At 43.5% G+C, this 25,491-nt stretch overlaps 1 protein-coding gene across 5 annotated transcripts in view; it reads left to right on the plus strand.

Annotated features, from left to right (window-relative positions):
• The window catches only part of MCF2 (MCF.2 cell line derived transforming sequence), a 38,281-nt gene extending 13,002 nt beyond the window's left edge, over positions 1-25,279 (plus strand). For 3 of the 5 annotated variants that reach the window (XM_087877512.1, XM_087877511.1, XM_087877514.1), the window contains 22 exons: positions 296-410; positions 1,063-1,182; positions 2,066-2,257; positions 3,251-3,442; positions 3,688-3,859; positions 5,882-5,970; positions 6,192-6,280; positions 7,958-8,024; positions 9,273-9,388; positions 10,498-10,567; positions 10,755-10,847; positions 11,929-12,021; positions 12,186-12,311; positions 13,241-13,462; positions 16,103-16,195; positions 17,009-17,087; positions 17,360-17,423; positions 18,408-18,514; positions 19,910-20,022; positions 20,308-20,420; positions 20,559-20,659; positions 23,353-25,279. In XM_087877512.1, the coding sequence (XP_087733638.1) occupies positions 296-410; positions 1,063-1,182; positions 2,066-2,257; positions 3,251-3,442; positions 3,688-3,859; positions 5,882-5,970; positions 6,192-6,280; positions 7,958-8,024; positions 9,273-9,388; positions 10,498-10,567; positions 10,755-10,847; positions 11,929-12,021; positions 12,186-12,311; positions 13,241-13,462; positions 16,103-16,195; positions 17,009-17,087; positions 17,360-17,423; positions 18,408-18,514; positions 19,910-20,022; positions 20,308-20,420; positions 20,559-20,659; positions 23,353-23,393 (2,467 nt within the window). In that variant the 3' untranslated portion in view covers positions 23,394-25,279. Of the gene's footprint in view, positions 1-295; positions 411-1,062; positions 1,183-2,065; positions 2,258-3,250; positions 3,443-3,687; positions 3,860-5,881; positions 5,971-6,191; positions 6,281-7,957; positions 8,025-9,272; positions 9,389-10,497; positions 10,568-10,754; positions 10,848-11,928; positions 12,022-12,185; positions 12,312-13,240; positions 13,463-15,038; positions 15,381-16,102; positions 16,196-17,008; positions 17,088-17,359; positions 17,424-18,407; positions 18,515-19,909; positions 20,023-20,307; positions 20,421-20,558; positions 20,660-23,352 lie in introns of those variants that run through there. The other 2 variants (XM_087877513.1, XM_087877515.1) reach the window with 2 other exon arrangements.
• Positions 25,280-25,491: the final 212 nt, after the last annotated feature.

Here is a 25,491-nt window from a genome sequence, read left to right on the forward strand (position 1 = left end):
AAAAGTTCCTTAGCATTAATAGGAAGAGGTGCATTGTGTCCCATAACCCATTTTATAGATGTTATTTTAGCCATTTTCTATGAATCAACAGCTCTTCCCCAATTCCAGTTTTCACTTAAGAAGGACATAAATCTTAAGTCTCAAAACTGGTTGATATCAAGGCCAAGGTAGACTTTCTAGATTTAACTGTGGTTAAATCCCTACGAGTCCTTTGGATAGATGTAGGACAGAAGACATTGAGAAACATGCACGGATCCACCAAGTGATTTGACTTTGTTTGCTCCTGCGAGGAAAGCTTACTCACCCAACTGCACGAGATGGAGACCGCTTTTGACGGATTCTGGGAGAAACATCAGCTGAAGATGGAGCAGTACTTGCAACTGTGGAAGTTTGAGCAGAACTTCCAAGAGGTGAGAAGAAAAGAGAAGTCACTTTGGCCTTCCGAGATGTTTCAGGGAAGTAGGAGATAGTTTCTAATGATTTCAGATAGGGAGAAATTTGCTTCCTAGCTAGATTTTCTATCGGAGGAGGTACATTGTAAAAAATGAATTATTTTGGTATTGGAAGATTGCAAGAAGTTCATTGATAGCCAGTATAACTAGTGGGGTGGATCCAATATTTCTCTCTCTCTCTCTCCCCCTCCCTCCCTCCCTCTCTTTCTTTCTTTCCTCCTTCCTTCCTTTTCTTTCTTTCTTTCTTTCTTTTTCTTCCTTCCTTCCTTCCTTCCTTCCTTCCTTCCTTCCTTCCTTCCTTCCTTCCTTCCTTCCTTCCTTCCTTCCTTTCCTTCTTTCCCAAAAAGCACACACCAATCCTGTAACCAAGTATTTTTGATGGAGGTTTTTTAATACATTCCAGTTTCATCTCTGCCTTCCGGGGATGGGAGGCACCAGAGCTTACTAAAACAAAAACAAAAAAAAGAGAGAGAGAGAGAGAGACGGGTCTAAATTTTCAAGCAGTGTGAGGGCCACAGGCTGTTTTTGTGCCTTTTTTAAATAAAAGACGCTCCCCGCCCTGTTTGTTTTGACTTCATTTCCTTTGAAAGAAAAGATTCTCTCTTTTCAGCTCAGTAAAGCCCTGGAATTCGTAACGACCCAGCAGCGGGAATTATCAGATACAGGAGAAAACGTCTCTCAAGTGAAGCAAAGGCTCTCGGAGTTGGATAACTTGGAGCAAACAGCACAGGTGAGTCCCGTTGCCATGGGAAACAGACTCATGAATGTGGGCCCACCTCTCCTTCCGGTGGACAAAGGATGCTTTTTGCTTAATATTATCTTTGATAAGGAGAACTCTCCCCAAAGATTGGACAAAGGTATTATCAGGGGCGGGTTTCAAAAATTTGAGCAAAGGGTTCTCCGCCTGGTTGCTGGGTGGGCATGCCCATGGTGGGCATGGCCTAGTTGGCCTCCTGCACCACGGTGGCGTTTTTGCCCTCCCCAGGCTCTGGAGGCTTTCCTCAAGCCTCCAGGAGGGCAAAAACGGCCTCCCCAGGCTCCGGAGGCCCTCTGGAGGCTGGAAACGGGCCCGTTTCTGGCCTTCCCCAACTTCCTGTAGGCCCATTTTTCACCCACCCTGAGCCTCCACATGCACCCTGCACTTACCTGCATCCAAAGCGGGCCGTGTGGGGACTCCTGGGAGGGGAGGGGCAGGTGGGGCCAGCCAGGAGTGGGATTTGGGGGTTCTCTGAACTGCACAGAATCTTAGCTAGAGGTTCTCCCGAACCCTTGTGAACCCCCATCAGCCCATCTCTGGGCATTATAGGCATGCAAATGAGAAGACCTGAGAAAAGTGGATTTTCACCTTGGAAGGATTTCTATTTTAAGGAACTAAACTAATCCTATGGACCTTTTTTTTTTTAGCTTTTTAGATAGAGATAGTACACTGCCATTGCAGAAATTGAAACATTATGTATAACAAAGGAAAATGTATAATAAAAATAATTTTTAAAAAATGAAAAGGAATGGGATTGAGAAAGGAAGAGGTGAAAGTTATGGGAGGTGACCTGGCCTCGTGATGTTGACATAACTCCATCCCGTTTTCCCTCTACCACTACCTTGGTCTTTAAAAGGATTTAACAGCAAAAGCTCATGTGGTGATTCTCCACGGACACCAAATGGCAGCCAGCCACCATTATGCCCTCAACCTGATTTGCCAGCAGTGCAACGAACTGCGCCACCATTCGGACATCTTGCTGGAAGAAATCAAAAGGAAAAGCAACAGGCTCCAGCAAACGTTGGACCTCCTCACTTCTCTGCAACAGGTAATCCAAGGATGTAGATGCCTAAATCTACATTCAACCATCTTTGTTTTCCTCAGTAGGAAATGGTGGAGATGCCGATTTCCCTTCCCCCCTCTGTTAACAATCCCGTAATCCCTTGCAGGGTGGAGTCAGGGCAACTGAATGGAGCTGAGTGTTTACTGGCCGGATGCTCTTCCCTGTCGCCAATGCAGAGTTTTGTTCAGCAGATCTATTCTCATTGTGCCCAGAGAGAGAAATATCTGCCTCTACCTAGGATCGAACTCACAGCCTCCTGATTGTGAGGCGAGAGCTCCACACTGTTCTGTCCCCTCCCACGAGTGGCCTTGCAGAGGCTCAAATAGCCCGGCAGTAACAAACGCAGACTAGAGAGACTGAAGCTGGCCCTTTAATAAATAGTTCTCTTCCAAAAGAGTATATCAGTCCAATAGTTACCGGGCAATGTTCCAAAGGTCTTGGCAGACGGCCAGCAGGCTAATGCAGGAATACAGACTCTTGTCAAAAAAACTCCAAACTAACAGTTGTAACCCCACTGCATCCAAAATGCCAACAAATTGTTCACCACGCCTTTCCAGCCCAGTCACACCCCTTTTATACTTTGTAGGGTGTGGCCCTACGTCTCCTGACCACACCTCTTGTGACGTGGCAATAGCTGTTCTCTACGACGTCTCCTACATCTCTCTCTTGCATCCAATAGGGGCTCCCCTCCTCGTTACCGGCCTCTGTTTCCTCCTCAATTTGGCTGGGGTCCATAGGCACATCAGCAACTGTCAGTTCTTGCTGACTCACCAGTGGCACATAGCTCGTGCCGGCTTCCTCCTCCTCCATATCATCCTCTGAATCAGCATGCAGAGATAAATCAGCCTCCGGGGCCGAGGTCACAAAAACACACCTCTAGGCCACCGCATTTTGGAGATGCCGATGGAGATGGGATAATTGTTTGGGGCTTTCTGATTTATTCACAGATGTTCTTCATCCACCTTGTCTCTCTGTTAGGCCCTGGAATGTTGTGACGAAGGTGTGTATCTTCTAGCCAACCAGCCACTGGACAAATGCCAGTCCCGGGAAGGAGCTCAGAAAGCTCTCCAAGACATAGAGAAGTTCCTTGAGAGCTCTTCGCTGCATTTAAACATAGATCCTCAAGCCCTATCTTCTAATTTTCATCTCATCTTGACACCGGAACTCAAGGTACGTGTAGAGGTTCTCACACATGATGAGTAACTGTTACATAAATGAAACCTAGGTGAAAATTGGGTACCTCCCATGGCGAAATGGGCATATTTTCACAGCCCTCTTTTTGACTCGTGCAATATACAGGTCCTCCATGGAAGGCAGGTGGGTAGCCATGGTTTTTTCTGCAGTTCTAATTATCCTCTGAAGTCTGTGCCTGTCTTGTTGCTTATAATATTCTTATTTTGGGGGGGGATCCACAGGCTCGGATACAAATGGTCCAGATCAAGTTGGAGAACGTGCGCAGCATGTTTGAGAACCGACAGACTTGCTTCAGAAAGCTCGCGGACAAGCAAGTCCGTCCAGTGCAGCTTGTAGCTCCTCGGCCAGAATGCCCAGCCCGGTCTAAATCTCCACTGTTTTCCCCCAAACATGGTAACATGCATTTGATGTTCCATCAGCCAGAAATATTCATGAGAGTGCAACCTTGGGGAAGTAGGAATGGGATTCAGGGGATGGGAGGGGTTGCATGGGGGGAGAATCCATCCAGGTTGGAATCGCTGTATTGGTGAGCGCCAATGACATCACTCCACCATCTTTGCACCTCCATTTTCTCCAAACTTGTCTTTTGCCATGTTTTGAAAAAAAAATACCTTGAAGGTCTTCTGAAGGAAGTTCTCCAGGGCTTCCTTCACCCCACATCAGGGGTCTCCAAGCTTGGCAACTTTAAGACTTGTGGGCTTCAACTCCCAGAATCCACAAGTCTTAAAGTTGCCAAGTTTGGAGACCCCTGCCCCACATGGAGGTAAAGTGAAAAGGAGGAGGAATGTGGAGTCCCATCTGTCCTATTTGTGAATTCATTGCCTTCTGCTGTATCTTCACCAACCAGCTTCTCCTCACTGCTCCCCACCCCCCATCTCTCTCTTAATCCTGACCTAATTTGTACCTTCTTCTTTTTTTTCAATCTTGCAACAGCACACTTTGAAGATGAGACATCTTCTCTTCATATCTGTTTACACTCTTCCGCATCTGTTTTTCTCCCTACCTCTTTTGCCCATTGCTACATCCCAGGTGCTTCTTCTATATACCTGATATTTCAACCTTAAAATAACAGCAAATTAGATTTTTGCATACTGCTCCTTTTGTTCCACCAAAGTTTTTTTTTTTTTAATTTCATAGATATTAAATCTAGGGGAAAAAATAGTGGGGTGGAATGGTGAGGTCTTTCCTGGTGTGGCTTCCTAACTCTGTTCAGGCGTTGAGTCCATTATGTAAAATTGGCCTCAATGTTTCATTGCCCAGGTGAGCTGCCCCAGTGAATAATTTCATGTTGGACTCCGCTTCTCGTGTCAGCTTTAGAGTCCCCTTTGTAAAGATTGAACTTGTTCCTGTTCACTGGGTGCATGTCCTTAATTGTCCTAATTTGGTTGGAGCTCTCCAGAGAGATCTTCGGTTATCTTCACATTGTCTAGGTATAATGTTTTCAGATCTTCAGAGTTCCTTTTGGCAGATGAGCAGCTACATAAAGTTTATTTAATCAGTCAATCACTGCTGGCCTCTGTCGCACATATCACAGGAGGAGAGGCAATAGACTGGTTGGAAAAATGGATGGAAGGATAGTCAGCTAGAGAGATGATAGGATAGATAGATAGATAGATAGATAGATAGATAGATAGATAGATAGATAGATAGATAGATGGATGGATGATGGGTGGATGGATAATGGATAGATGGACAGATGGGATAGATAGATAGATAGATAGATAGATAGATAGATAGATAGATAGATAGATAGATAGATAGATAGATGATAGATGATGATAGATGATGGCTGGCTGGCTAGATGGATGGATGGATGGATAGACAGATGAGATGAATGAATGGATAGATAGGTAGGTAGGTAGGTAGGTATAGATAGACAGATGGACAAACATAGACAGATATGGATGAATGGATGGATGATAGAGGATAGATATATAGATAGATGATAGATAGATAGATAGATAGATAGATAGATAGATAGATAGATAGATAGATAGATAGATAGATAGATAGATATAGAGGATGGATGGATGGATGGATGGATGGATGGATGGATGGATGGATGGATGGATGGATGGATGGATGGATGGATGGATGGACCAGCTGACTAACTGACTGACTGACTGACTGATTGATTAATTGATAGATTACTCCTGCGAGGAGAAAGAGAGAGAGAGATCATACACATATACATGCATATATTCATTCTTTCACTCATTTCAAATTGTCTGATTCTTTTTCTGTCTTTTTTTATTTCAACCTTCAACTAAATCACCCTTCTTTGGATGACTTTCCCCCCTCCCTTTTAAACATTCCCTTGGGAGGGGGGAGGGGCTGCTCCACCCTCCTGCCATGACCAAATTTACTTAAAAGAGAGGAGTTGAACAAGAAATGATCCATATCTTTATGTCCAAGGTGTGGATTTCAATTCCAGTTTGAAGTTTTCCTTCGATATCTCTCTACCGGGCAAGAAAACTTCAAGGAAATCTCAAAATTCCCGCAAGGTACGATATACATATAACAACCAAACGAAAAGCCGGTGGAAGCCACCACAAAGTTTTGTGCTGGCTGGGGAATTCTGGGAGTTGAAGTCCACACATTGTAAAGATTGAGAAACACTGCCTGAAGGGCAGGATTCAAATCCATGGAGTGTCATAATGGAAAGACAACCTTAAAAACGAGCTATTGCTCAATTTCTATCTCTATTTCTATCTGTCCTCTCCAGATTGAAGTCGTCCACAATTACCAAGAGAAAAGAAATTCCTTGCAGTACTACATCACAGAAAGTGAAGACAGCTTAGATATGTTGAAAAGGTCCGTTGGCTTTTTCCATTTATCTCCTTCCCATCAAGTTTGCTTCATCTGAAAAGATAAGCTAGATCAACCAAGCAAACTTGATCATGTTAGCATAGCATAGCATAGCATAGCATAGCATAGCATAGCATAGCATAGCATAGCATAGCATAGCATAGCATAGCATAGCATAGTATAACATAGGATAGGATAGAATAGAATAGAATAGAACAGAATAAGCATATTGTGTACATTCAGACAATAATTCTATTCTATTCTATTCTATTCTATTCTATTCTATTCTATTCTCTATTTATTCCAATCTCTATTCTACTCTATATGCTTATTGAGTAGAACAGAGAATAGAATAGAATAGAATAGAATAGAATAGAATAGAATAGAATAGAATAGAATAGAATAGAATAGAATAGAATAGAATAGAATAGAATAGAATTCTCTATTGGCCAAAAATAAGGAATTTGTCTTTGGTATATATGCTCTCAGTGTACATGAGGAGAATAAAAAGATACAACACTTAGTGATAGTCAAGGTTACTAATAAGCTATCAAATTGTACTAGGAAACAAATAAAAACAATATAAATTGAAAGATACAAGCAACATGGTTATGGCATAAGTGGGAAGAGATAGATAGTAGTAAGGAAGAGAAGAATAATAGTAATACAGTCTTACTAAATTATTTGACAGTGTTGTGGGAATCAGTTGTTAAGATGTTTGAAAATTCTTGATCCATAAGAGAAAAAAAATCTATCAATATGACCATAAGGCTTAAGTCTTTCATGGCTTCTACCAAAAGCCAGATTCAGATGTTCTTCTTGTTTTAGCAATAAAGGAGAATATTTGTACCGGTAGCTCAGGATTGAAATGAAGGGCCCTTGATGGTCTCTGAGCTTGGTTGTTTTCTTGCAGACTTTTCATGATCCAAACTAGGTAATGTGATCAGTGCTAGAAGAGGAGGAGGAGGAGGAGGTGGAGGAAGAGACACCAACAACTATGGAGTCCTTAGTGCTCTCTGAGCTTGGTTACTTTCCTGCAGATCAGGGGTGAAATCTATTTACCTTCCCTACCGGTTCGCCACCATCACGTCCGATTTTTGACTCTCTGTGCATGCACAAAGCCTTCTGCACATGTGCAAAGGGTCAAAAATGAGTTACTTCCTGGTTTTAACATCCGGGCGGGTGGGCGGAGCCTTGCATTGCGGCTGCTACCGGTTCGCCGAACCACGTGTTGCCATCGCTCCCGGTTCGTGCAAGTCGGACAGAACCGGCAGGATTTCACCACTGCTGCAGATGTTTCATGACCCAAAGTAGGTAACATCAGCAATGCTAGAAGGGAGAGGAGGAGGAAGAGGAGGAGGAAGAAGAGGAGATAACTATGGGGTCCTTAGTGCTCTCTGAGCTTGGTTGCTTTTCTGTAGATGTTTCATGACCCAACCTAGTTAACATCATCGGTGCCAGAAGGGAGAAGAGGAAGAGGAGGAGGAGACGACTGTGGGGTCCTTGGGGACTTGTGAGCTTGGTTGTCATGACCCAGTGCTAGTCACTGGGATCAACTGATGCTGTTACCTAGTTTGGGTCATAAAACATGCTCCCAAGGACCCCTCTTCTTGTTTTGTGGGTTGGTTCGTGAAATAGTTGTAGAGCCATCTGTTGATGCTTTTGGGTTTGGTTTGATTCCAGCCATGTCATACACGAACTGATACAAACCGAACGAGTGTATGTCGAGGAACTTTTCACAGTTTTGATGGTGAGTATTTATTTATTTTGATTTTTTTTTTTTTTTACAAACATAAGATCGCCCAACTCCAGGGCCACCTCTCAACCGTACTGCTCCTTTAAATGTACCTAGTGTTCCCATTCTACTTCTGTGCCCATCCTCCACTGATTTTCCCATATTCCCAGGTATACTAAGTGTTAAAGGGACTTGGCCGCCATACCCAAAGGTACTTTTTCAAAAGGCGACTGGACTTTGTTTTTCCTTGAAGACGTTTCGCTTCTCATCCAAGAAGCTTCTTCGGTTGAAGAACTGAACTGAAGAACTTGACGAACTTCAACCGAAGAAGCTTCTTGGATGAGAAGCGAAACGTCTTCAAGGAAAAACAAAGTCCAGTCGCCTTTTGAAAAAGCACCTTTGGGACAACCATGCCCTTGATAACTGAGAATCTCCATAGACATTTAGCCACCATTAAAAAATTCTTTTTTTTCTTCTCCATCTTAAATCACTTTTTTTTTTTTTTGCTTTAATTTATATGCCGCCCTTCTCCGGAGACTCAGGGCGGCTTAAAATGCGTTAAGCAATAACGCATCTCTTAGCAAACCAAAATAATCCTGAAGATTTCTCCAAGCCGTTGAACATTATATTCTCCTTGGATTTAATTACTGAAGGGTCCTTCCTTGGTGCTCCCTGAGCTTGGTTTCATTACCCAAACTCGGTAAGATCAGCACTGATTTGGATAATGAAACATCTGCAAGAAAACCCCCAAGCTCAGAGAACACCAAGGTTTCCCCCGTTTCAACCCTGAGCTACAAATATTCTCCTTTATTTAATCTCCTTTTCCGAAGATGCCTTGACTTTGGCTTACCAAAGTCAAAATGATTTTGATTGCCAAAGATTGGAAACTGTCAAGCAATAGACCGGGAATTTTAGGGAGATGCTAAGTCTTTGGCTGCAGATCAGAAGAGAGACTGTGCAAATATTTGCCACGGGAGCGGAACAGTCTGAATTGTGTGCCAGTTTCTGAAGCAGCCAGCTGTCAACGTGGACTTCTCTTCGTGTATTTGACACAGCCAAGGAAAATTAGATCTCTTGGAATGGTTCACGGGCTCTTAAGAAGGTACTTTTGGATTTTAAAAAAAAAAGGAAAATGAAAGGTTAAATGCCACGAAGCCGAATATCCTACCGCTGAAAAAGGTTGCATGCCTAATGCTACTTTTTGGCTCAGGGTACTCAATATTAAGGTTGCCTAAATGCTAAATTGGGTGATGCTGTTGGCAGGGGTACCGAGCTGAGATGGACAACCCCACCATGGCCTTCCTCTTACCGCCCCTTTTGAGAAGCTGCAGAGATGTTCTCTTTGGAAACATGCCTGAGATTTATGACTTCCACAACAAGTAAGCTGGCACCTTCTTCAAGTTTTTCCTTGGACTTCATCATCGATTCAGGAAATTGATCTATTCTCTCTCTCTCTTTTTTTTTTTAAGTTTTTTATTTAAAAAAAAAACAAACAAAGATAAAACATTCCATCTTATGCAGCGTATCGTCTGGGTACATACATCTCTGTGCTACATCGTTCCTCATTTATCACGTCTTTCACATTATAATATATTAAACATATTAAACATTTAAATATTGTAAAACTTTCAATTTTCTTCTTAGTATCTTTTAGCAATAATACCATATTGACATCAAATATCATTATTCTCTTCATACATATGCTAACAATTTTCATCTTATTTACATCTCTATCTTAATATATTTTCTACTTATATTTTTGGTCTCCTTCATTTCCTTTTTTAAAAAAGTTTTTTTTATTTTTATTTCTCATAAACACATTTACATGTACAGTCATTTCCATCATTTTTCATTCATCTTTTCTTTTAACTTTCATTTTTCATTTTTACTTTTTCGGGACTGCTCTTTTACCCTTTACCTTTACGCCAATCTTTCTTCTTCTCCTCCCCTTCTCTTCCTTCCTCTTTTTCCTCCTATGTCCTTCGTTCTTCCTCTCCTTCCCTTTCTTACTTCCCTTTCTCTTTCCCCACTCCTCCCTTCTTCCCTCCTTCTGATCTTCTCCTCTGCTCTTCTTTCCCCTCCCTTTTCTTCCTCTCCCTTTCTTCTTTCTCCTCTCCTCTCCTCTCCTCTCTTCTCCCTTCCTCTCTCTCTACTCCTTCCCCTCTCTCCTGTTGTTTCCCTTTTCAGTTCAATCTAAAGTGGTATTCGAGCAGCCCCGATTTTCTAATTAGCTTTATTCTCATTTCAATTTCTTATTCAATTTATTTTATCTTATTCAATATATTGTCTACTTATTTTTTTGGTCTCCTTCATTTCCAAAGTCCATTTTTATTTTCCAACCATTGATAAAATACTTCCCATATCATATAATATCCAGTTTGCTCTTTCTCCTTAATCGCTAACGTTAATCTATTCATTTCTGCACATTCTAATATTTTCCTTATAGAAATTGATCTATTCTCCTTCCTCCTTTTTCCCTTTTGTGTAGTATCTTCCTCCATCATCTGGAGAGCTGCCTTGAAGCTCCAGAGAGAGTTGGGTGCTGCTTCTTGGAAAGGGTTTGTAAGCACCTTTTTCAAACTGATTGTGGGTCCCCTTACACCAAGGCTGGAAAATCAGTAGTTCCTGAAGGGGCTAGGGACACCGTTGACATTTCTGCGGTTGGCTAACTCTAGAAACTCCCTTGCAGGCTTTGAACTTAGACGTCGATTTTTTGTCTTTGTATTTTTATATTCCCTTCTGCAGCGGGAGGATTTTCAGATGTATGAGAAGTACTGTCAGAATAAACCCCAGTCGGAATCTCTCTGGCGACAGTACGCCGAGAGCCTCTTTTTCCAGGTATTGCGAGTACAATAAAGGGAATGCATTTTTAGACTTTTTCCATGGATGAATCTGCTGAGAATGTGGGTGGAGTTATGATTGAGTTTTGAGAGGGGTGGCTTTTATATCTTAGGGGCTCCCCTGAGACATTCTGAGAAACGAAATGCAAACTCTTCAAAAGTTTGCATGCATATCTCAACCATTAAGTTGCAAGGCATTTTTGTGTTTGTGTATGAGAGAGAGACAGAAACAGACACACACAAAGAGAGAGAGAGAGAGAGAGAGAGAGAGAGAGACAGAGAGACAGAGAGACAGAGAGACAGAGAGACAGAGAGAAAGAGACTGAGAGAAAAAGAGAGACACAGAGACAAAGAGAGGAGAAAGAAGAGAGAGAGATAAATAAATAACTGGAGGTGTTTTTAAGCATTTTAAAATTGGACTCATGGAATGCAATGCATTGGAGCTGCTAAATGTTTATTTGGTACCCACTCTTATTTAATCAGGATGCAGTGGCTCAGTGGCTAAAATGCTGAGCTTGTCAATCGAAAGGTCGGCAGTTCAGCGGTTCGAATCCCTAGTGCTGCATAACGGGGTGAGCTCCCATTCCTTGTCCCAGCTTCTGCCAGCCTAGCAGTTCGAAAGCACGTAAAAAATGCAAGTAGAAAAATAGGGACCACCTTTGGTGGGAAGGTAACAGTGTTCTGTGTGCCTTTGGTGTTGAGTCATGCCGGCCACATGACCACGGAGACGTCTTCGGACAGCGCTGGTTCTTCGGCTTTGAAACGGAGATGAGCACCGCCCCCTAGAGTCGGGAACGACTAGCACATATGTGCAAGGGGAAGCTTTACCTTTACCTTATTTAATCCTGAGTTTCAATCACAGGCCCATCCCCTCAAGTTTCGTCTTAATGTCTTAAGAGTTTTATAGACTTCAGATGCAAGACCTGGCTGTGGGGAAACTTCAAATTCCAGAATTGTCAGCGGGAGCCCTATTAATTAAGGAATTTGGGGATCTGCCTCCACCCATTTGGTGGACATCCAAGTTGAAAAAGATGGGTGTCCATGTTCCCAATGGGAAATAAGTTGCGTTTCTTCTGCAGGAGTGCCAGAAGAAGCTAGAACACAAGCTCAGTCTGGATTCGTACTTGCTCAAACCGGTGCAGAGGTTAACCAAGTACCAGTTGCTTCTCAAGGTATGGAGAATCTTGGCTGAGATCTGTAAAAGGGGCTCCATGTTGAACCTTCTTCCTACTTTCTGGAGGATTCTGGAATCTACTGGAAATTCCCTTGAGGATTTTTTTTTCAGAATTAACCAACTCTATTTTTGTTTTTGTTTTGTTTTGTTTTTAATTTGCAGGAGCTGCTGAAGTACAGCACGAGCTGTGAAGGTATGGAGGAGCTGCAAGAAGCTTTAGTTGCCATGCTGGATTTGGTCAAGTCCGTCAATGATTCCATGCATCAGATTTCCATCACTGGCTACGATGTAAGATTTTTCTCAGCGGAGAGAAATATCCATTCGGGAGGAGGAGGATCTCCAGATAATTCCAATCTTCCATCTCAATAAATTTAAGGAGATGGAGCACAAAAGAGAAATGAAGTAGAAAGGGAAATACAAAGATTGCATATTCAGTAAATTTTATATCATATATCTCTATATAGTTATCTGTTTATCTATCTGTCTGTCTGTCAATCTCTATCTATCCTCTATCATCCATCCATCCATTTCTATCTATGTCTGTCTGTCTGTCTTTCTGTCTCTATCTCCTATCTATCTATCTATCTATCTATCTATCTATCTATCTATCTATCTATCATCTATCTATCATCTATCTATCCTCTTATCATCCATCCATCCATCCATTTCTATCTATGTCTGTCTGTCTGTCTTTCTATCTCCTATCTGTCTGTCTATCTATCTATCTATCTATCTATCTATCTATCTATCTATCTAGGTGCGAATGGGGATTTTGCAGTATCCTTCCCCTGCCACACCCACCAAGCCACACCCACCGAGCCATACCATGCCCACCAAGCCACGCCCACAGAACTGGTAGTAAAAAAAAATTGGATTTCACCACTGAATGACAGGGACGATAGGCACGTTAGAGCCCTTACGCACGCCCCCTCTACTGACCACTTAAGTATGAAGTAAGGTCCCATGGAAGTCAATTTGTGACTGAAACTGTGAAAATGTGTAGCGGAGACAACTGAATGAGGCAGGGCATTCCAGACTTCGACAACTCTATTGCAGAAATCATATTTTTTACAGTCATATCTTTAAATTCTGCAACGGTTTCTCTATCTTCTTAATACCTTGTGCTCGGGGTCTGTTTTCAGCAAACGAGGAGTCTCAAAGGAAAGCCCAGCCTTGCAAAGCAAGGGCCGGATATAAATCTTTCCCCTTTCTTCCAGGGAGACCTCGGTGAGCTTGGCAAAGTCTTGATGCAGGGGTCCTTCAGCGTGTGGGTGGGCCACCGGAAGGGCCCGACGAAGATGAAGGACCTGGCTCGCTTCAAGCCCATGCAAAGGCACCTCTTCCTCTACGAGAAAGCCCTGGTCTTCTGCAAGAAAAGAGAAGAGCACTGCGACAGCTACGACAAGAGGTTGTCCTACAGCTTCAAGCACTTTCTGAAAGTAAGGAAACGTCGAGTGCTCGGATACGGGCGGTTTCCAGCATCCTGGTTCTACCCTGTTTCCCCAAAAATAAGACCTCCCCGGATAATTAGCCCAATCGGGCTTTTGAGCGCATGTGCTAAAATAACCCCGCTCCCCAAAAATAAGCCCTCCCCAAAAATATTTAAATGCATGCGCAGCCATTCCCCGCCATTTCCTCTAGTTAGGGTTAGGGAGACAGAGCTGGAAATCAGGTAAGATGGGCAAGAGGAATCCCATCTTGCTCCACATGCCCCTAAATAATAAGACACCCCTGAAAATAAGGCCAAGCACTTATTTTGGGGTTCAAAAAAATATAAAAATATATATTCGGGGACTGGAGGCTAAAACATATGAAGAACGGTTGCAGGAACTGGGTATGTTTAGTCTGATGAAGAGAAGGACTAGGGGAGACATGATAGCAGCATTCCAATATCTCAGGAGTTGCCACAAAGAAAAGAGAGTCAAACTATTCTCCAAAGCACCTGAGGGCGGAACAAGAAGCGATGGGTGGAAACTCATCAAGGAGAGAAGCAACTTAGAACTTAGGAGAAATTTCCCGACAGTGAGAACAATTAATCAGTGGAACAAATTGCCTCCAGAAGTTGGGAATGCTCCAACACTGGAAGTTTTTAAGAAGATGTTGGATAACCATTTGTCTGAAGTGGTGTAGGGTTTCCTGCCTGGGCAGGGGGTTGGACTAGAAGACCTCCAAGGTCCCTTCCAACTCTGTTATTCTGTTCTGTTCTATTCTATTCTATGCTATTCTAGTCTAGTCTAGTCTAGTCTAAGACAGGGTCTTATTTTCAGGGAAACACGGTATTTTCATCAGTAGGATAGGCAGCATCAGGTCCAGAGTGGAGGTGTTAGATTTTAAAAAAGACATTTTTTATAAAATGAAATAAGATATGAAATAGGAAAGTAAATTGGAAAAAAACATGGGGAGGAAGAGGGAGAGGAGAAGTGAGGGAGGATAAGAAAAAAAAGAAAAAAGAAATATTGACTGCCGACTGTCTCTGTGGCAGTAAAATAAGGCATTGACATCAAATCACAATGGGCTTGTTCATATTATTATTGAAAAAACCCCAAAAGCTCTCCCTTCTCCAGGTTGGAGGCAAAAACATTTCCCATTTTGCTTCCTGTCACACCTTCCTCGTTCTGTCTTTTTCGTTCCCCTCTTTTGCTCTGGCTTTGCTCTCCAATGCATCGTTTTTCCTGCTCGACCTGTCAACGAAAACCTGAAAGTTCTTTCTTGGAAAGAGGACAGGATTGGTGGGGAGTTTTGTGGGTTTTTTTCGTCTGGCTGTTCTTGGCATCTGGACACGTCCGTAGCTCCATCAGATGCCTCCAGCTGAGAGTCTGATTTGTTTATCCAGCCGTGCCTGGAAAGCTCATTTGCAGAGACAACCTTGTGATTGGCCAAGGCTGCCCCGAAACCATCTATCACAGTGGACGATGTCCAAAGCAGAGGAGAAAGAGAGAACAGACGGTTGCCCAGATGGTCCTGTTTGTTTAATGTCTCCGTCTTCCTCCTGCCCATGTTGTTTTGTGCATACAGGCAGTACAAAATGTCATTCGCAAGCACGAGAGGAGCTCTGAACGTCGCTGTTCGTATTTACAAGGAGCCTTGTTTATCTGGCTTGACATTCAAGGGTTGGGATGCAATGAAGCAGCTCTGAAAAAGCGAGCTGGAGGGCCGTGTTTGCATGACGTGACTCATCTAGCCATCTTCTGCCCCTGGCCGATGACTCAGCCTGGTGCTTTGGCAGCCTGCAGTCTGGAATAACTAGGCCAGTCAGCCAATTTTTCAATCTTCCCAGCTTTTCCTTGTTTAGAAAGAAGAAAAGGGGAGGAGGAGGAGGAGGAGGAGGAGGAGGAGGAGGAGGAGGAGGAGGAGGAGGAGGAGGAGGAGGAGGAGGAGGAGGAGGAAGAGGAGAAGAAGAAGAAGAAGAAGAAGAAGAAGAAGAAGAAGAAGAAGAAGAAGAAGAAGAAGAAGAAGAAGAAGAAGAAGAGGAGGAGGAGGAGGAGGAGGAGGAGGAGGAGGAGGAGGAGGAGGAGGAGGAGGAGGGGGAGGGGGAGGGGGAGGGGGAGGGGGAGGAGGAAGGGGAAGGGGAAGGGGAAGGGGAAGGGGAAGAGGGGAAGGGGAAGGGGAAGGGGTTTGGACCGGTTCGGACAAACCAGATGCTAATTTCACCGAACTGATAGTTGACTGGCTGGTTCCGCCCACCCTGCCCCTCCCAGGTGTCCACACGGCCCATTTTGGATGCCAGGTAAGTGCAACACCTGCGCAGAGGCTCTGGGAGGATGAAAAACAGGCCTCCTGGAAGTTCCAGAAGTCTGGAAACAAGCCCGTTTTCAGCCTCCAGAAGGCCTCTGGTGCCTGGGGAGAGTGAAAATGCCTCCCACACCATGGTGCAGGAGGCCGAGTAGGCCACGCCCACCCAGCAACCGGGCAGAGAACGTTGCTAAAATATTTGAATCCCACCCTTGGTCAGTAGTCATTTTTTAAATAAAAAATAAATAAAAATAAAAGCTAGATTGATGGAAAGGTCCCACAGGATGGTGATGACCAGCTAAAGTTGTTCATTCAAGATCAGCATGTGAATTTCTTCCTTCTTTTAGATGAATGCTGTTGGAATCACGGAAAACGTGAAGGGAGACCCTCGCAAGTTTGAGATCTGGTACAGCGGCCGAGAAGAAGTCTACGTTGTGCAGGTAGCCTTCCTGGAACTTCTGGAACGTTGACATTGGGGGACAAGGATCTGAAATTTCTGAAACTGAACCCTAAATTTCACCTACTGGAGGAGAACCAGCAAGTTCTTGGCTCTCCATAGGATGAAATAAATAAAGCTCAAATAAAGCTGGCATGATATGAAACTTTGCTGATTAAGTTCTATAAAGTTGATTGAGTTTTCATCACAGTTTGCAAAATCATGACTGTTTCCTTGGCGTGATTTGACTTGCTGGGGGATGCACCAGTGGTAGATTTCAATTTTTTTTACTACCGGTTTTGTGGGTGTGGCTTGGTGGGCGTGGCATGGCTTGGTGGGCATGGCAGGGGAAAGATACTGTAAAATCTCCATTCCCACCCCAATCCAGGGGAAGGTTACTGCAAAATCCCCATTTCCTCCCGATCAGCTGGGACTCGGGAGGCAGAGAATAGATGGGGGCAGGGCCAGTCAGAATTTTGACTACCGGTTCTCCGAAGTACTCAAAATGTCTGCTACCAGTTCTCCAGAACTGGTCAGAACCTGCTGAAACCCACCTCTGAGATGCACACATCCAACATTGATGATGTTACCTAGTTTGGGTAAGAAACATCTGCAAGAAAACGATCAAGTTCAGAGTCCACCAAGGACCCCTCCATACTCCGTCAACCCTGAGCTATAAATATTCTCTTCTATCGATACACACCTGTATAGGTGGGAAGGCCACTCCCGAGAGGGGAAATAAATTCAGGTTCTTTTGAATGTTTCTACCGGATTCTAAAGAGGAATTTTGATATTAGATCTTACCATCTTCTCTTAGGCACAAACCTTTGACCTGAAGATGGCCTGGTTAAATGAAATCCGAAAGATTTTATTCAAGCAGCAACAGCTTATCAAAGGTAAGGTATCCTAGTTTAGAAATTCCTCAAGACATGTACAAAAACCTGGATGATTTTTGACTCCAGAGTCTGAACTGGAAAATGCGTCTCCATTTTTGGAAAACTAAAAATTAAATCCTGTCCTTAATAGTGGGGGCCGTTTGTGAAGCTCTTTTACAGTAGTGGCCAAAATTTTGGAAACTGGATACTGACAAACTTCCCCATTTCTAACCGTGAGAATATTTGGTAAACAAAAGCTATGGAACTAACACAATGTTGTATCATGTTCACAGATGAGAAGCAAGTGTCACCTTTGTGTACTGATACAATTCAACTTTCTCCTCCGCTGAGTGATGGGTAAGTCAGGGAAACAAACAAACCAAAAAAAAAAAAAAAACAAGCAAACTTTGGATAATTTATGTTGTTGGTTTTTTTCATAAATCACTCCCATTGAATTTCCATATCATTCTGACTTTTTTTAAAAAAAATCCCAACCTGTAAAGTCATTATTTTTCACATGCCATCAATTCCAGTGCAATGAAATTTTGATCAGGGCTTCAATTTAATGGACACAGCATGGAACAAACCAATATTCCGCGCTAATTACTATTATTGGCCTAAGGACACGATTATCTAATCGTGCAGGGTGACTTCCTTCCATAAAGGATGCAAATGGCATCGTTTGTTCCATTTGCATAATGAAGTCCTTATGCAAATGTCCCAAATTGCTCAGAATGAAATACACTCCCCTTTCCGGCTGAACATTTGGGATTAAAAGATGCTTCCTCCGCTGCCCATCAAAAAAGAGATTTCAATAAATATGCCTTTTTTTTTTTGCCTGGAAAATTTCATAATGGGCATATTTTGCCTCTCAATTGTTTTTTTTTTTTTTTTAATTCTTCCATTTTTCAAATGGAGTCCTGGATCTCAAAATCTGGAAAAAAAAACCCTACAAACCTACAACAATTGTGTTATGGTCCGTTTTGACCCAGGAAACATGAATTAAGTCTGCTGCGTAAAAGATGCCAAGCCAAGGTTTTAACCTGGGTCGCATTCCTTCTGATCTGCTGAATGGTCTTTGTGTTGTTGTTCGTCATTTAATGATCCCATAATCCCTCACGGGGTGGAGCCTGGGCAACTGAACGGAGCTGAGTGTTTTCTGGCCGGATGCCTTTCCTGTTGCCAGTACGGAGTTATATTCAGCAGATATATTCTCACTGTGCCCAGCGAGAGAAATATCAGCCTCTAGCTAGGATCGAACTCACAGCCTCCTGAATGTGAGGCGAGAGCTCCACCTCTAGGCCACCGCACCACTCCTGAATGGACTTTGTGTGCTTCCAGGAAAAAGCCCAGAGCTTCTGTAAGCTCAGAGGAGAACGATTCTGAACGTACCAGCCCAGTAGCGGTGGAGAACTTAGCTTCCTCGTCTCAGAGCAAACCTAGCAAACGTATGTATCCCTGTACATTCTTCTCCTTTTTCTGGACTGATCCTCTTTGGGGATTTGGAGATGGTACTTTGGTTTTGGGGAGGATGTCAACAACAGGAGGCACAATGCAAATTTTGGGGTGGGGGTTAGCATTTTTTTTGGAGGACTTGTGAAGCTCAAGGAGAAATGGAACCTACCTATCCTCTAAGTCAGGAATCTTCAAACATGGCAACTTTCATACTTGTGGACTTCAACTTCCCAGAATTCCTCAGACAGCCATGTTGGGAAGTTGAAGTCCAGAAGTCTTAAAGTTGCCAAGTTTGGAGATTCCTGCTCTAGGCAGGGGTGGGCTCCTGGGAGTTCGGCAGGGTTCGGGCAATCCTCTAGCCAAGGATCGCCATGGTTTGGCGAATCCCCAAATGCCACCGCTGGCTGGCCACGCCCACCCTGCCACGCCCCTCCCAGGAGTCTCCACACAGCCTGTTCCTCATTCCAGGTAAGCGCAGAAGATCTGGGAGGGCAAAAAACGGGCCTCCGGAGGTTCCGGAAGTCCAGAAAGGGGCCTATTTCTGGCCTCTGGAGGGCCTCCGCACCCCAGAGGAAGCTGTTTTCGCCCTCCCAGAAGCTCAAGGAAAGCCTCCGGAGCCTGGGGAGGCTGAAAAATGCCCCCCCTCCCCCGGCCATGGTGCAGATGCCCCGACTAGGCCACGCCCACCATGGCCACGCCCACCCATTAACGGGGCAGCTGGTTACAAATATTGTTGAAGACGAAGAAGAATACTTTCATAGCATTCTATCAAAGCAAGCTTCAGCAAGCAGAGAAAACAGATAATAAACATCTAAGAATCTTTCCAATTTCCTGTCTTCCCATGGATCCAAATTGGAACCTGTGTTTTCCCAATCCCTTTAGCACATTTAGAGGCAAACAGTAAGAAAAACTGCAGAAGAGTAAAATATGGAGGTTGCAAACCAAATGGAAGGAAGAAATGGGCCGCCTGTAAAGGCTTCGGATGTGGGACTTGTTTTCCTTTTCTGGAAAGAAATTCTAAAATTGAGGTGGCATCACAAAAACATCCCTCTTCCAACCATACTTCTTTTGGCTGATAATAACTAAAACCGGTGATGCTAAAGTTGATCCTAGGAGCAAAGTCACGGAAAGAGGTGACCCTTTCAGTAGCTTGGCATCTTAAAACAAGGATTATTTCTTCTCTTCTCTTCTCTTCTCTTCTCTTCTCTTCTCTTCTCTTCTCTTCTCTTCTCTTCTCTTCTCTTCTCCTTCCCCTTCTCTTTTCTCTTCTCTTCTCTTCTCTTCTCTTCTCCTTCCCCTTCTCTTCTCTTCTTTTCTCTTCTCCTTCCTCTTCTCTTCTCTTCTCTTCTCCTTCCCCTTCTCTTCTCTTCTCTTCTCTTCTCATGCAGCTTGGGCAGGTATGTCCCATTCTCTAGAAATCTGTGAAGGCCTTGAAGAGTGGTCCAGCCACCATTACTTCTCAACCTGCTCCGACACGGAAGAAGAAGATGGCAACCAACTGGTTAGTGGGTTAGTTGGGTGGAATACACATTGGGAATTGTAGGCCAACACAACTTCAAAGCAACAGGTTGAGGAAGTTTGTCCTAAGCAAAACAGTCTAACATGGAATGCTCCAACTTGGAAAAAGTGTTGTTCTGAGGGTTATGGTGATGAGGGGCATTCTGTACCATGGTTTGGACTGGTTTTGGGTCCCTTTGAAGAGCCGATTTGGAAGTTAGAATGGTACATTTTAAGCTGGAGGGTTATATTTCTGGTGTAAATCACGTATTTATTGTTCGTGCTTTAGTCTCCAGGAAAATATAAAGCCTTAGCAGATTGCAAGAAGAAAGACTCAGATGAACTTCTGGTGAAGAACGGAGATGTCATTCAGCTCAGGCATGAAGATGGAGAGGGTCAGTGGTAGGTGCTCCAGAGGTCCAGTGTCTGGTCTACATAAAAGTAGGCAAGAAGAAGCGTGAGAATGTTCTACAGCTTTACAGAGAGCTTTTTCTGGCTTGTTTCATCTTCACCGTCTCCTTCCTTCCCTTTATCTGAAAGGTTGGTCAAAAATCTCAACCGAAGTAAAGAAGGCTGGGTGCCCACCAACAGCCTGCAGCTAATCCTCGGGGACTGTAGGTTTCGGAGCCCAGGAGTCACAGGTATTCCTGTGAGGACAAGGGACTTGCTCATCTGAACTGTTTCGGCCTTGGCATGCGCAGGAGTTTGGAGGCCTGGGCACTGCTTTGCTTGCTTGCTTAGAAGAAACCTGACTTTTGCTAAACTAAAGCAGAGGATGCGGAGAGATTAATAATCTAATATGTTCCAGGAAGTTAGTATTTAGCAATAGTGTTAGGCACTCTTTCTTCTCTTTTCTCCTCTTTGCTTTTCTCTTCCATCCTTCTCTTTCTCTCCCTTCCATCCTTCTCTTTCTCCTTCTTGTCTTCAATTCTTCTCCTTCTCATCTCCCTTCCATCCTTCTCATCTCCCTTTCATCCTTCTCTTTCTCCTTCTTGTCTCCCTTCAATTCTTCTCCTCCTTGTCTCTCTTCCATCCTTCTCATCTCCCTTTCATCCTTCTCTTTCTCCTTCTTGTCTCCTTTCCATTCTTCTCTTTCTCCTTCTTGTCTCCCTTCCACCCTTCTCCTTCTTGTCTCCCTTCCATCCTTCTCGTATCCCTTCCATCCTTCTCCTTCCTCTCCCTCCTAATGTACGCCAAGAAATTAGCACTTAGCAATAGTATCAAACGTTCTTCCTTTCTAACGTACTCTCCCTTCTTCCTCCTCTTTCTTCCTCGTCGTCCTCCTCCTCTTATGATTTTATTTGGAGGACGACAACTGAACTGATCAAGACTTGAAAAAGAAACCTACTTGAATGAGAGGACATAACGTCCAGCCCAAGCAAGCCATATCTTTGACTTGCCACTGGGTATAGCAGATGTGCCTATGAGAATTTCTCCCTTTGGCCAAGTCTGGATGCATGAATTATGGTTTGGTCTGTAAATTATGAGGATTAGAAGCATGCTTGCTTGTTCAGACTGGGAATGAAGATGGTTTGCTAAGATCCTGTGCCAAGAAGCTGAATCTGCATATTTTTTTAAAAAGGAGTGGGGGGGACACATATGTACATTGTTGCCATGGCCATAAATATCTCTAAAGGGAATATCAGGTTTGACCAGAGAAACATTAATTTAATCATAAGAATCATGGCTAATAGGAACCAAGTCTTGGATGTTATGGAAAGAGACTGGTTCTGTTATTCTGTGGGGCAACTCCTGTGACATCCATCATTAATTGCTCCAAATAGTTTAAGCCATTTCTTATTGCTTTAAGAGCATTTCTTTCATGCATTCAATTTTTTTCACAACGTCGCAATCATTGACAACTCTCGATGGTGTACAAAACCATTTATTGGCTTCCATCTTAGTTAATGTGAGATTGTTATATTCCTGTTTTGTTTTGTTTTTCTTCATTGATACGGAGATTTTTCCTCCCTTTGCCTCTGGAAAATAGCATTCAAACAACAAATCGCACTGATTAGTTACTCTCTTTATAACGCTCCTAACTAGGGGATTCTTGATGTCCGTACATCTTAAAGTTGCCAGGGTTGAGAAATACTTGCCAAATCTTGCCAAACCATCTTCTATTTCCCCACCAAAAATGTTTTATTAAGCTACTGATGGGAACTAGATTATGCTAGGCTTGGGGCTCCACATGGTCCATTGTTGGTATGGAGCACCTCCGATGGAAGACATCGAAGGAAGCATCACTCCAGCAGGAGAAAACTTCCTTGGAGAATGGTTTATGGCATGACTTTTCCAATCAGGGTTCAGGGTAAGGTTGATAGGCCATGGTCTAATGTGATCTTCTGATAACCTTTCTGGTATCATCCAAAGACTGCCAATCAAAGATTAGCTCCTTTGAAACATCTCCAAATGAGACCAATTACCAACGCACCTGGATGAAGAACCCATCAGAAATGGCCCAAAGGTGTCCCAAAGGTGCTTTTTCCAAAAGACAACTGGACTTTCTTGATTTTTCCCTTGAAAACGTTTCTCTTCCCATCATCTTCAGTTGGATGAGAAATGAAACGTTTTCAAGGCAAAACCCAAGGAAGTCCCAGTTGCCTCTTGAAAAAGGACCTTTGGAACAACTGTGACCTGGATGACTGATAATCAAAAACAACTCATCAGAAACTGACTTTTCAGGACTGACAAGGTCCAATTAGAGATTAACTCGTTGCAATTACGAGAGCTCAAGTCAGTTGATGCTTGCTGGCCCGTGAGCTGCTAAGAAATGTCTTTGAGAAGGCATCGCTTTGCCTGTGAAAATGCCAGCCACTGTCGCTGGCAAAATGTCAGGATACCACATCATTAGACCACGGCCGATTAGCCCAGAAGCTAATCACGGTTTGATTGACACTGACCATGGATGCCTGCACCAGTAGAAATCAAACTTTTTTTTTTCATTTACACTGGAGTTGGGGTTGGGGGAGGGGAGAGACCTGAGTTTCAACTTTTTGCAGGCTTGCTTGATAAAATTGTGCGGGTACCGGGGGGGTGGGTGGGTGGGAGGGGAAGTGGAGAGGGAGGGTATCATTGTTCCAAAAATGGATCTGTAGCCTTGCCGAGTTGCACTTCCTATGCACTTTAAAGATTGTTTTCGTTACGAGCTTGTGTGCAAATAGCCTTAATTTAGGTCCTGTCTTGTTTGTCTGCTAAAAAGGCAGGTAGCTTTGAAGAACCACACCTGTGTTTACGATTCATTCATCCCTTAAGCTAGGAATTTCAGGAGAAGCCATGCATTCTGGGATCCGTGCCTTCTGACATTTAATGTTGTTCTCCGTTGCTTTTTTAGACGCTGCCCAGGATAGGATGAGGAAGTTAAGCTCCCCCTGAATTTAAAGAATTAAGGCCCAGCCCTTTGTGAATACTCCAGTGGAGATCCTGGAATGGTAACAAGGGACAGAGAGGCCAATTAGAACTTATTCGGTCATCTGTGGTCCAAACTAAGGGACAGCACTTGGCTGTTCCAGTCTAGGCTCAGAAGCTAAGCAGGATCAAGCCTGGTTAGTCCTTGCATGGGAGAATATCAAGGGGCTAGGCTAGAGGGGAAGTTGGAAAACCTTCCAGAAGAAGACAATGGCAATGTTTTTGAGGAAACTCTATGGACGTATCTCTGTAAGCATCACAAGTTGACCTCAGCTTGAAAGAAACTTTACCTTTTTAATCATCAAAAACATCACATCCTCATCCAAGTGGGACCATGACTGGGAACCATTCTTTCCTCTTCTTTTTCATTCTCCTTCCTTCCCCTACTTCCAGAAAAACTCCATTGTTTTTGACCCAAGGATGAGACTTCATCTTCCTCTCTAAAGCATCTCCTGAGTTTCCTTTGAGAAGGCATTTGACGGTTCCATGGCTTTGGGGAAGGTTGAAGGATGAGCTTCCGGTTTTTCCAGCTACCTTTTGCTGGGATTGTCTGGTCTTGACTAAGATCTTGTTGGGGTCTCAAGGAAGCCAACTTCAGTAGGTTTTGCAGGAACTTGGGAGATCAGTAAAATGTCCTTCTGGTTTTGCTATCAAGAGTCTAAAGAACCTAGGATGTGTCTCAAGGCTTGGTCAATTGGCAGCTCCAGATTGTAGACATCTCACTGTGGATTCTTCTACACTGGCCAAGCCAAGGGTCTAGCAAAGTTTGCACGGGGATTTTTAAGGGGATGTGGGGAAACATATGTGCCATATCTAAGTCCAGGATCCTTTTGCACTATACGTATTAAGATTGTCCTTGTTAGTAGTGAGACAATATGTTTCCGGCTCTTTAAGAGCCCACTTGTACTTAGGCAAGGATTGGAGGCTTTTTAAAAGGGACTTTCCATCATTTATTTTTCTGGTGCACCTTCAGGATTTTTACATTTTTCTTTGTAGGCTCAGGTAATTTGGTGTCTACAGTCAACGGTTACAAATTTAACCTCCCAAAGCATCACAGGGTAAAAATTGAGACTGGCTACTCACAACCACTCAGGGCAGTGAACAGTGTGCATAACCCCCCCCAAAAAAAATTCACTGTCAATGTAAGTTGTCATCAATCTGTTTTCTTTGATGTGTCTCATCCGGTTTTGGAACAGGGGTAGTAGATATTTTTGTTTTAAAAAGCCCAAGATTCAGCTGGACCTCTGAAAACGTTGCTGTACTTTTCTTCCCTTAATTTCCCTTTATACACACTTTCCTAGTTGCTGAAAATCACGCTGTTGCTGCTGCTGGAATTCCTTGCAAGAATTCCTAAACAAGCCATTTTCAGCCCCTTTTCCCCTTGTATGTGAAACACCATTGAAATCACGGTACTACACTTTTAAAACGAGGATGAGTTCGTTACGGTGGGGCGGCCTGAATAACCCAAATGAAGGTTATTTTTTAAAAGTGTCCATCCTCATGTGTACAGCACAGTTCGAATCTTTTTAACTTTTGTCTACCAGATTCTAAACTGTTACATGCTTCCGTTTACCTACATAGCAAGTCTGAATCTGACGTTTTAGCCTGCGCTCAGAGATTTACTGCGTGTAGGATTGCACTTCTAAACTTCGAAAACTTTGCACAAACCGTCGAGGGCCTCTTCAAAATAGGCTGGTGTTTAAATTGTCGATGTGACCCCGAGCTGTGAAATATATGCCTTCCCTGTCCCAATTATTTAACGGATTCTGTAAATGCCATTGGAAGAATGAGCTCACTCTATATTTAAAAAAAAAAGAATTATGAACCTTGTTGAATAAAGAAATATACCTGAAGACTTTTCGTTTGGTGCCGAGAGTTTTGTGTCTGCTTCCTGGATTCTTAAGAAAGAGGGGTCTTTCTCTAGACCCCACCTAGAGTATTGCATCCACTTTTGGTCATCATCACACTATAAAAAAGATGTTGAGACTCTAGAACAGGGGTCCTCAAACTTTTTTAAATGGGGGGGCCAATTCATGGTCCCCCAGATTGTTGGGGGGAGGGGCAG

Source organism: Pantherophis guttatus, chromosome 12 (assembly GCF_059756535.1).
Source record: "Pantherophis guttatus breed Tessera chromosome 12, ASM5975653v1, whole genome shotgun sequence".
Classification (NCBI taxonomy): domain Eukaryota; kingdom Metazoa; phylum Chordata; class Lepidosauria; order Squamata; family Colubridae; genus Pantherophis; species Pantherophis guttatus.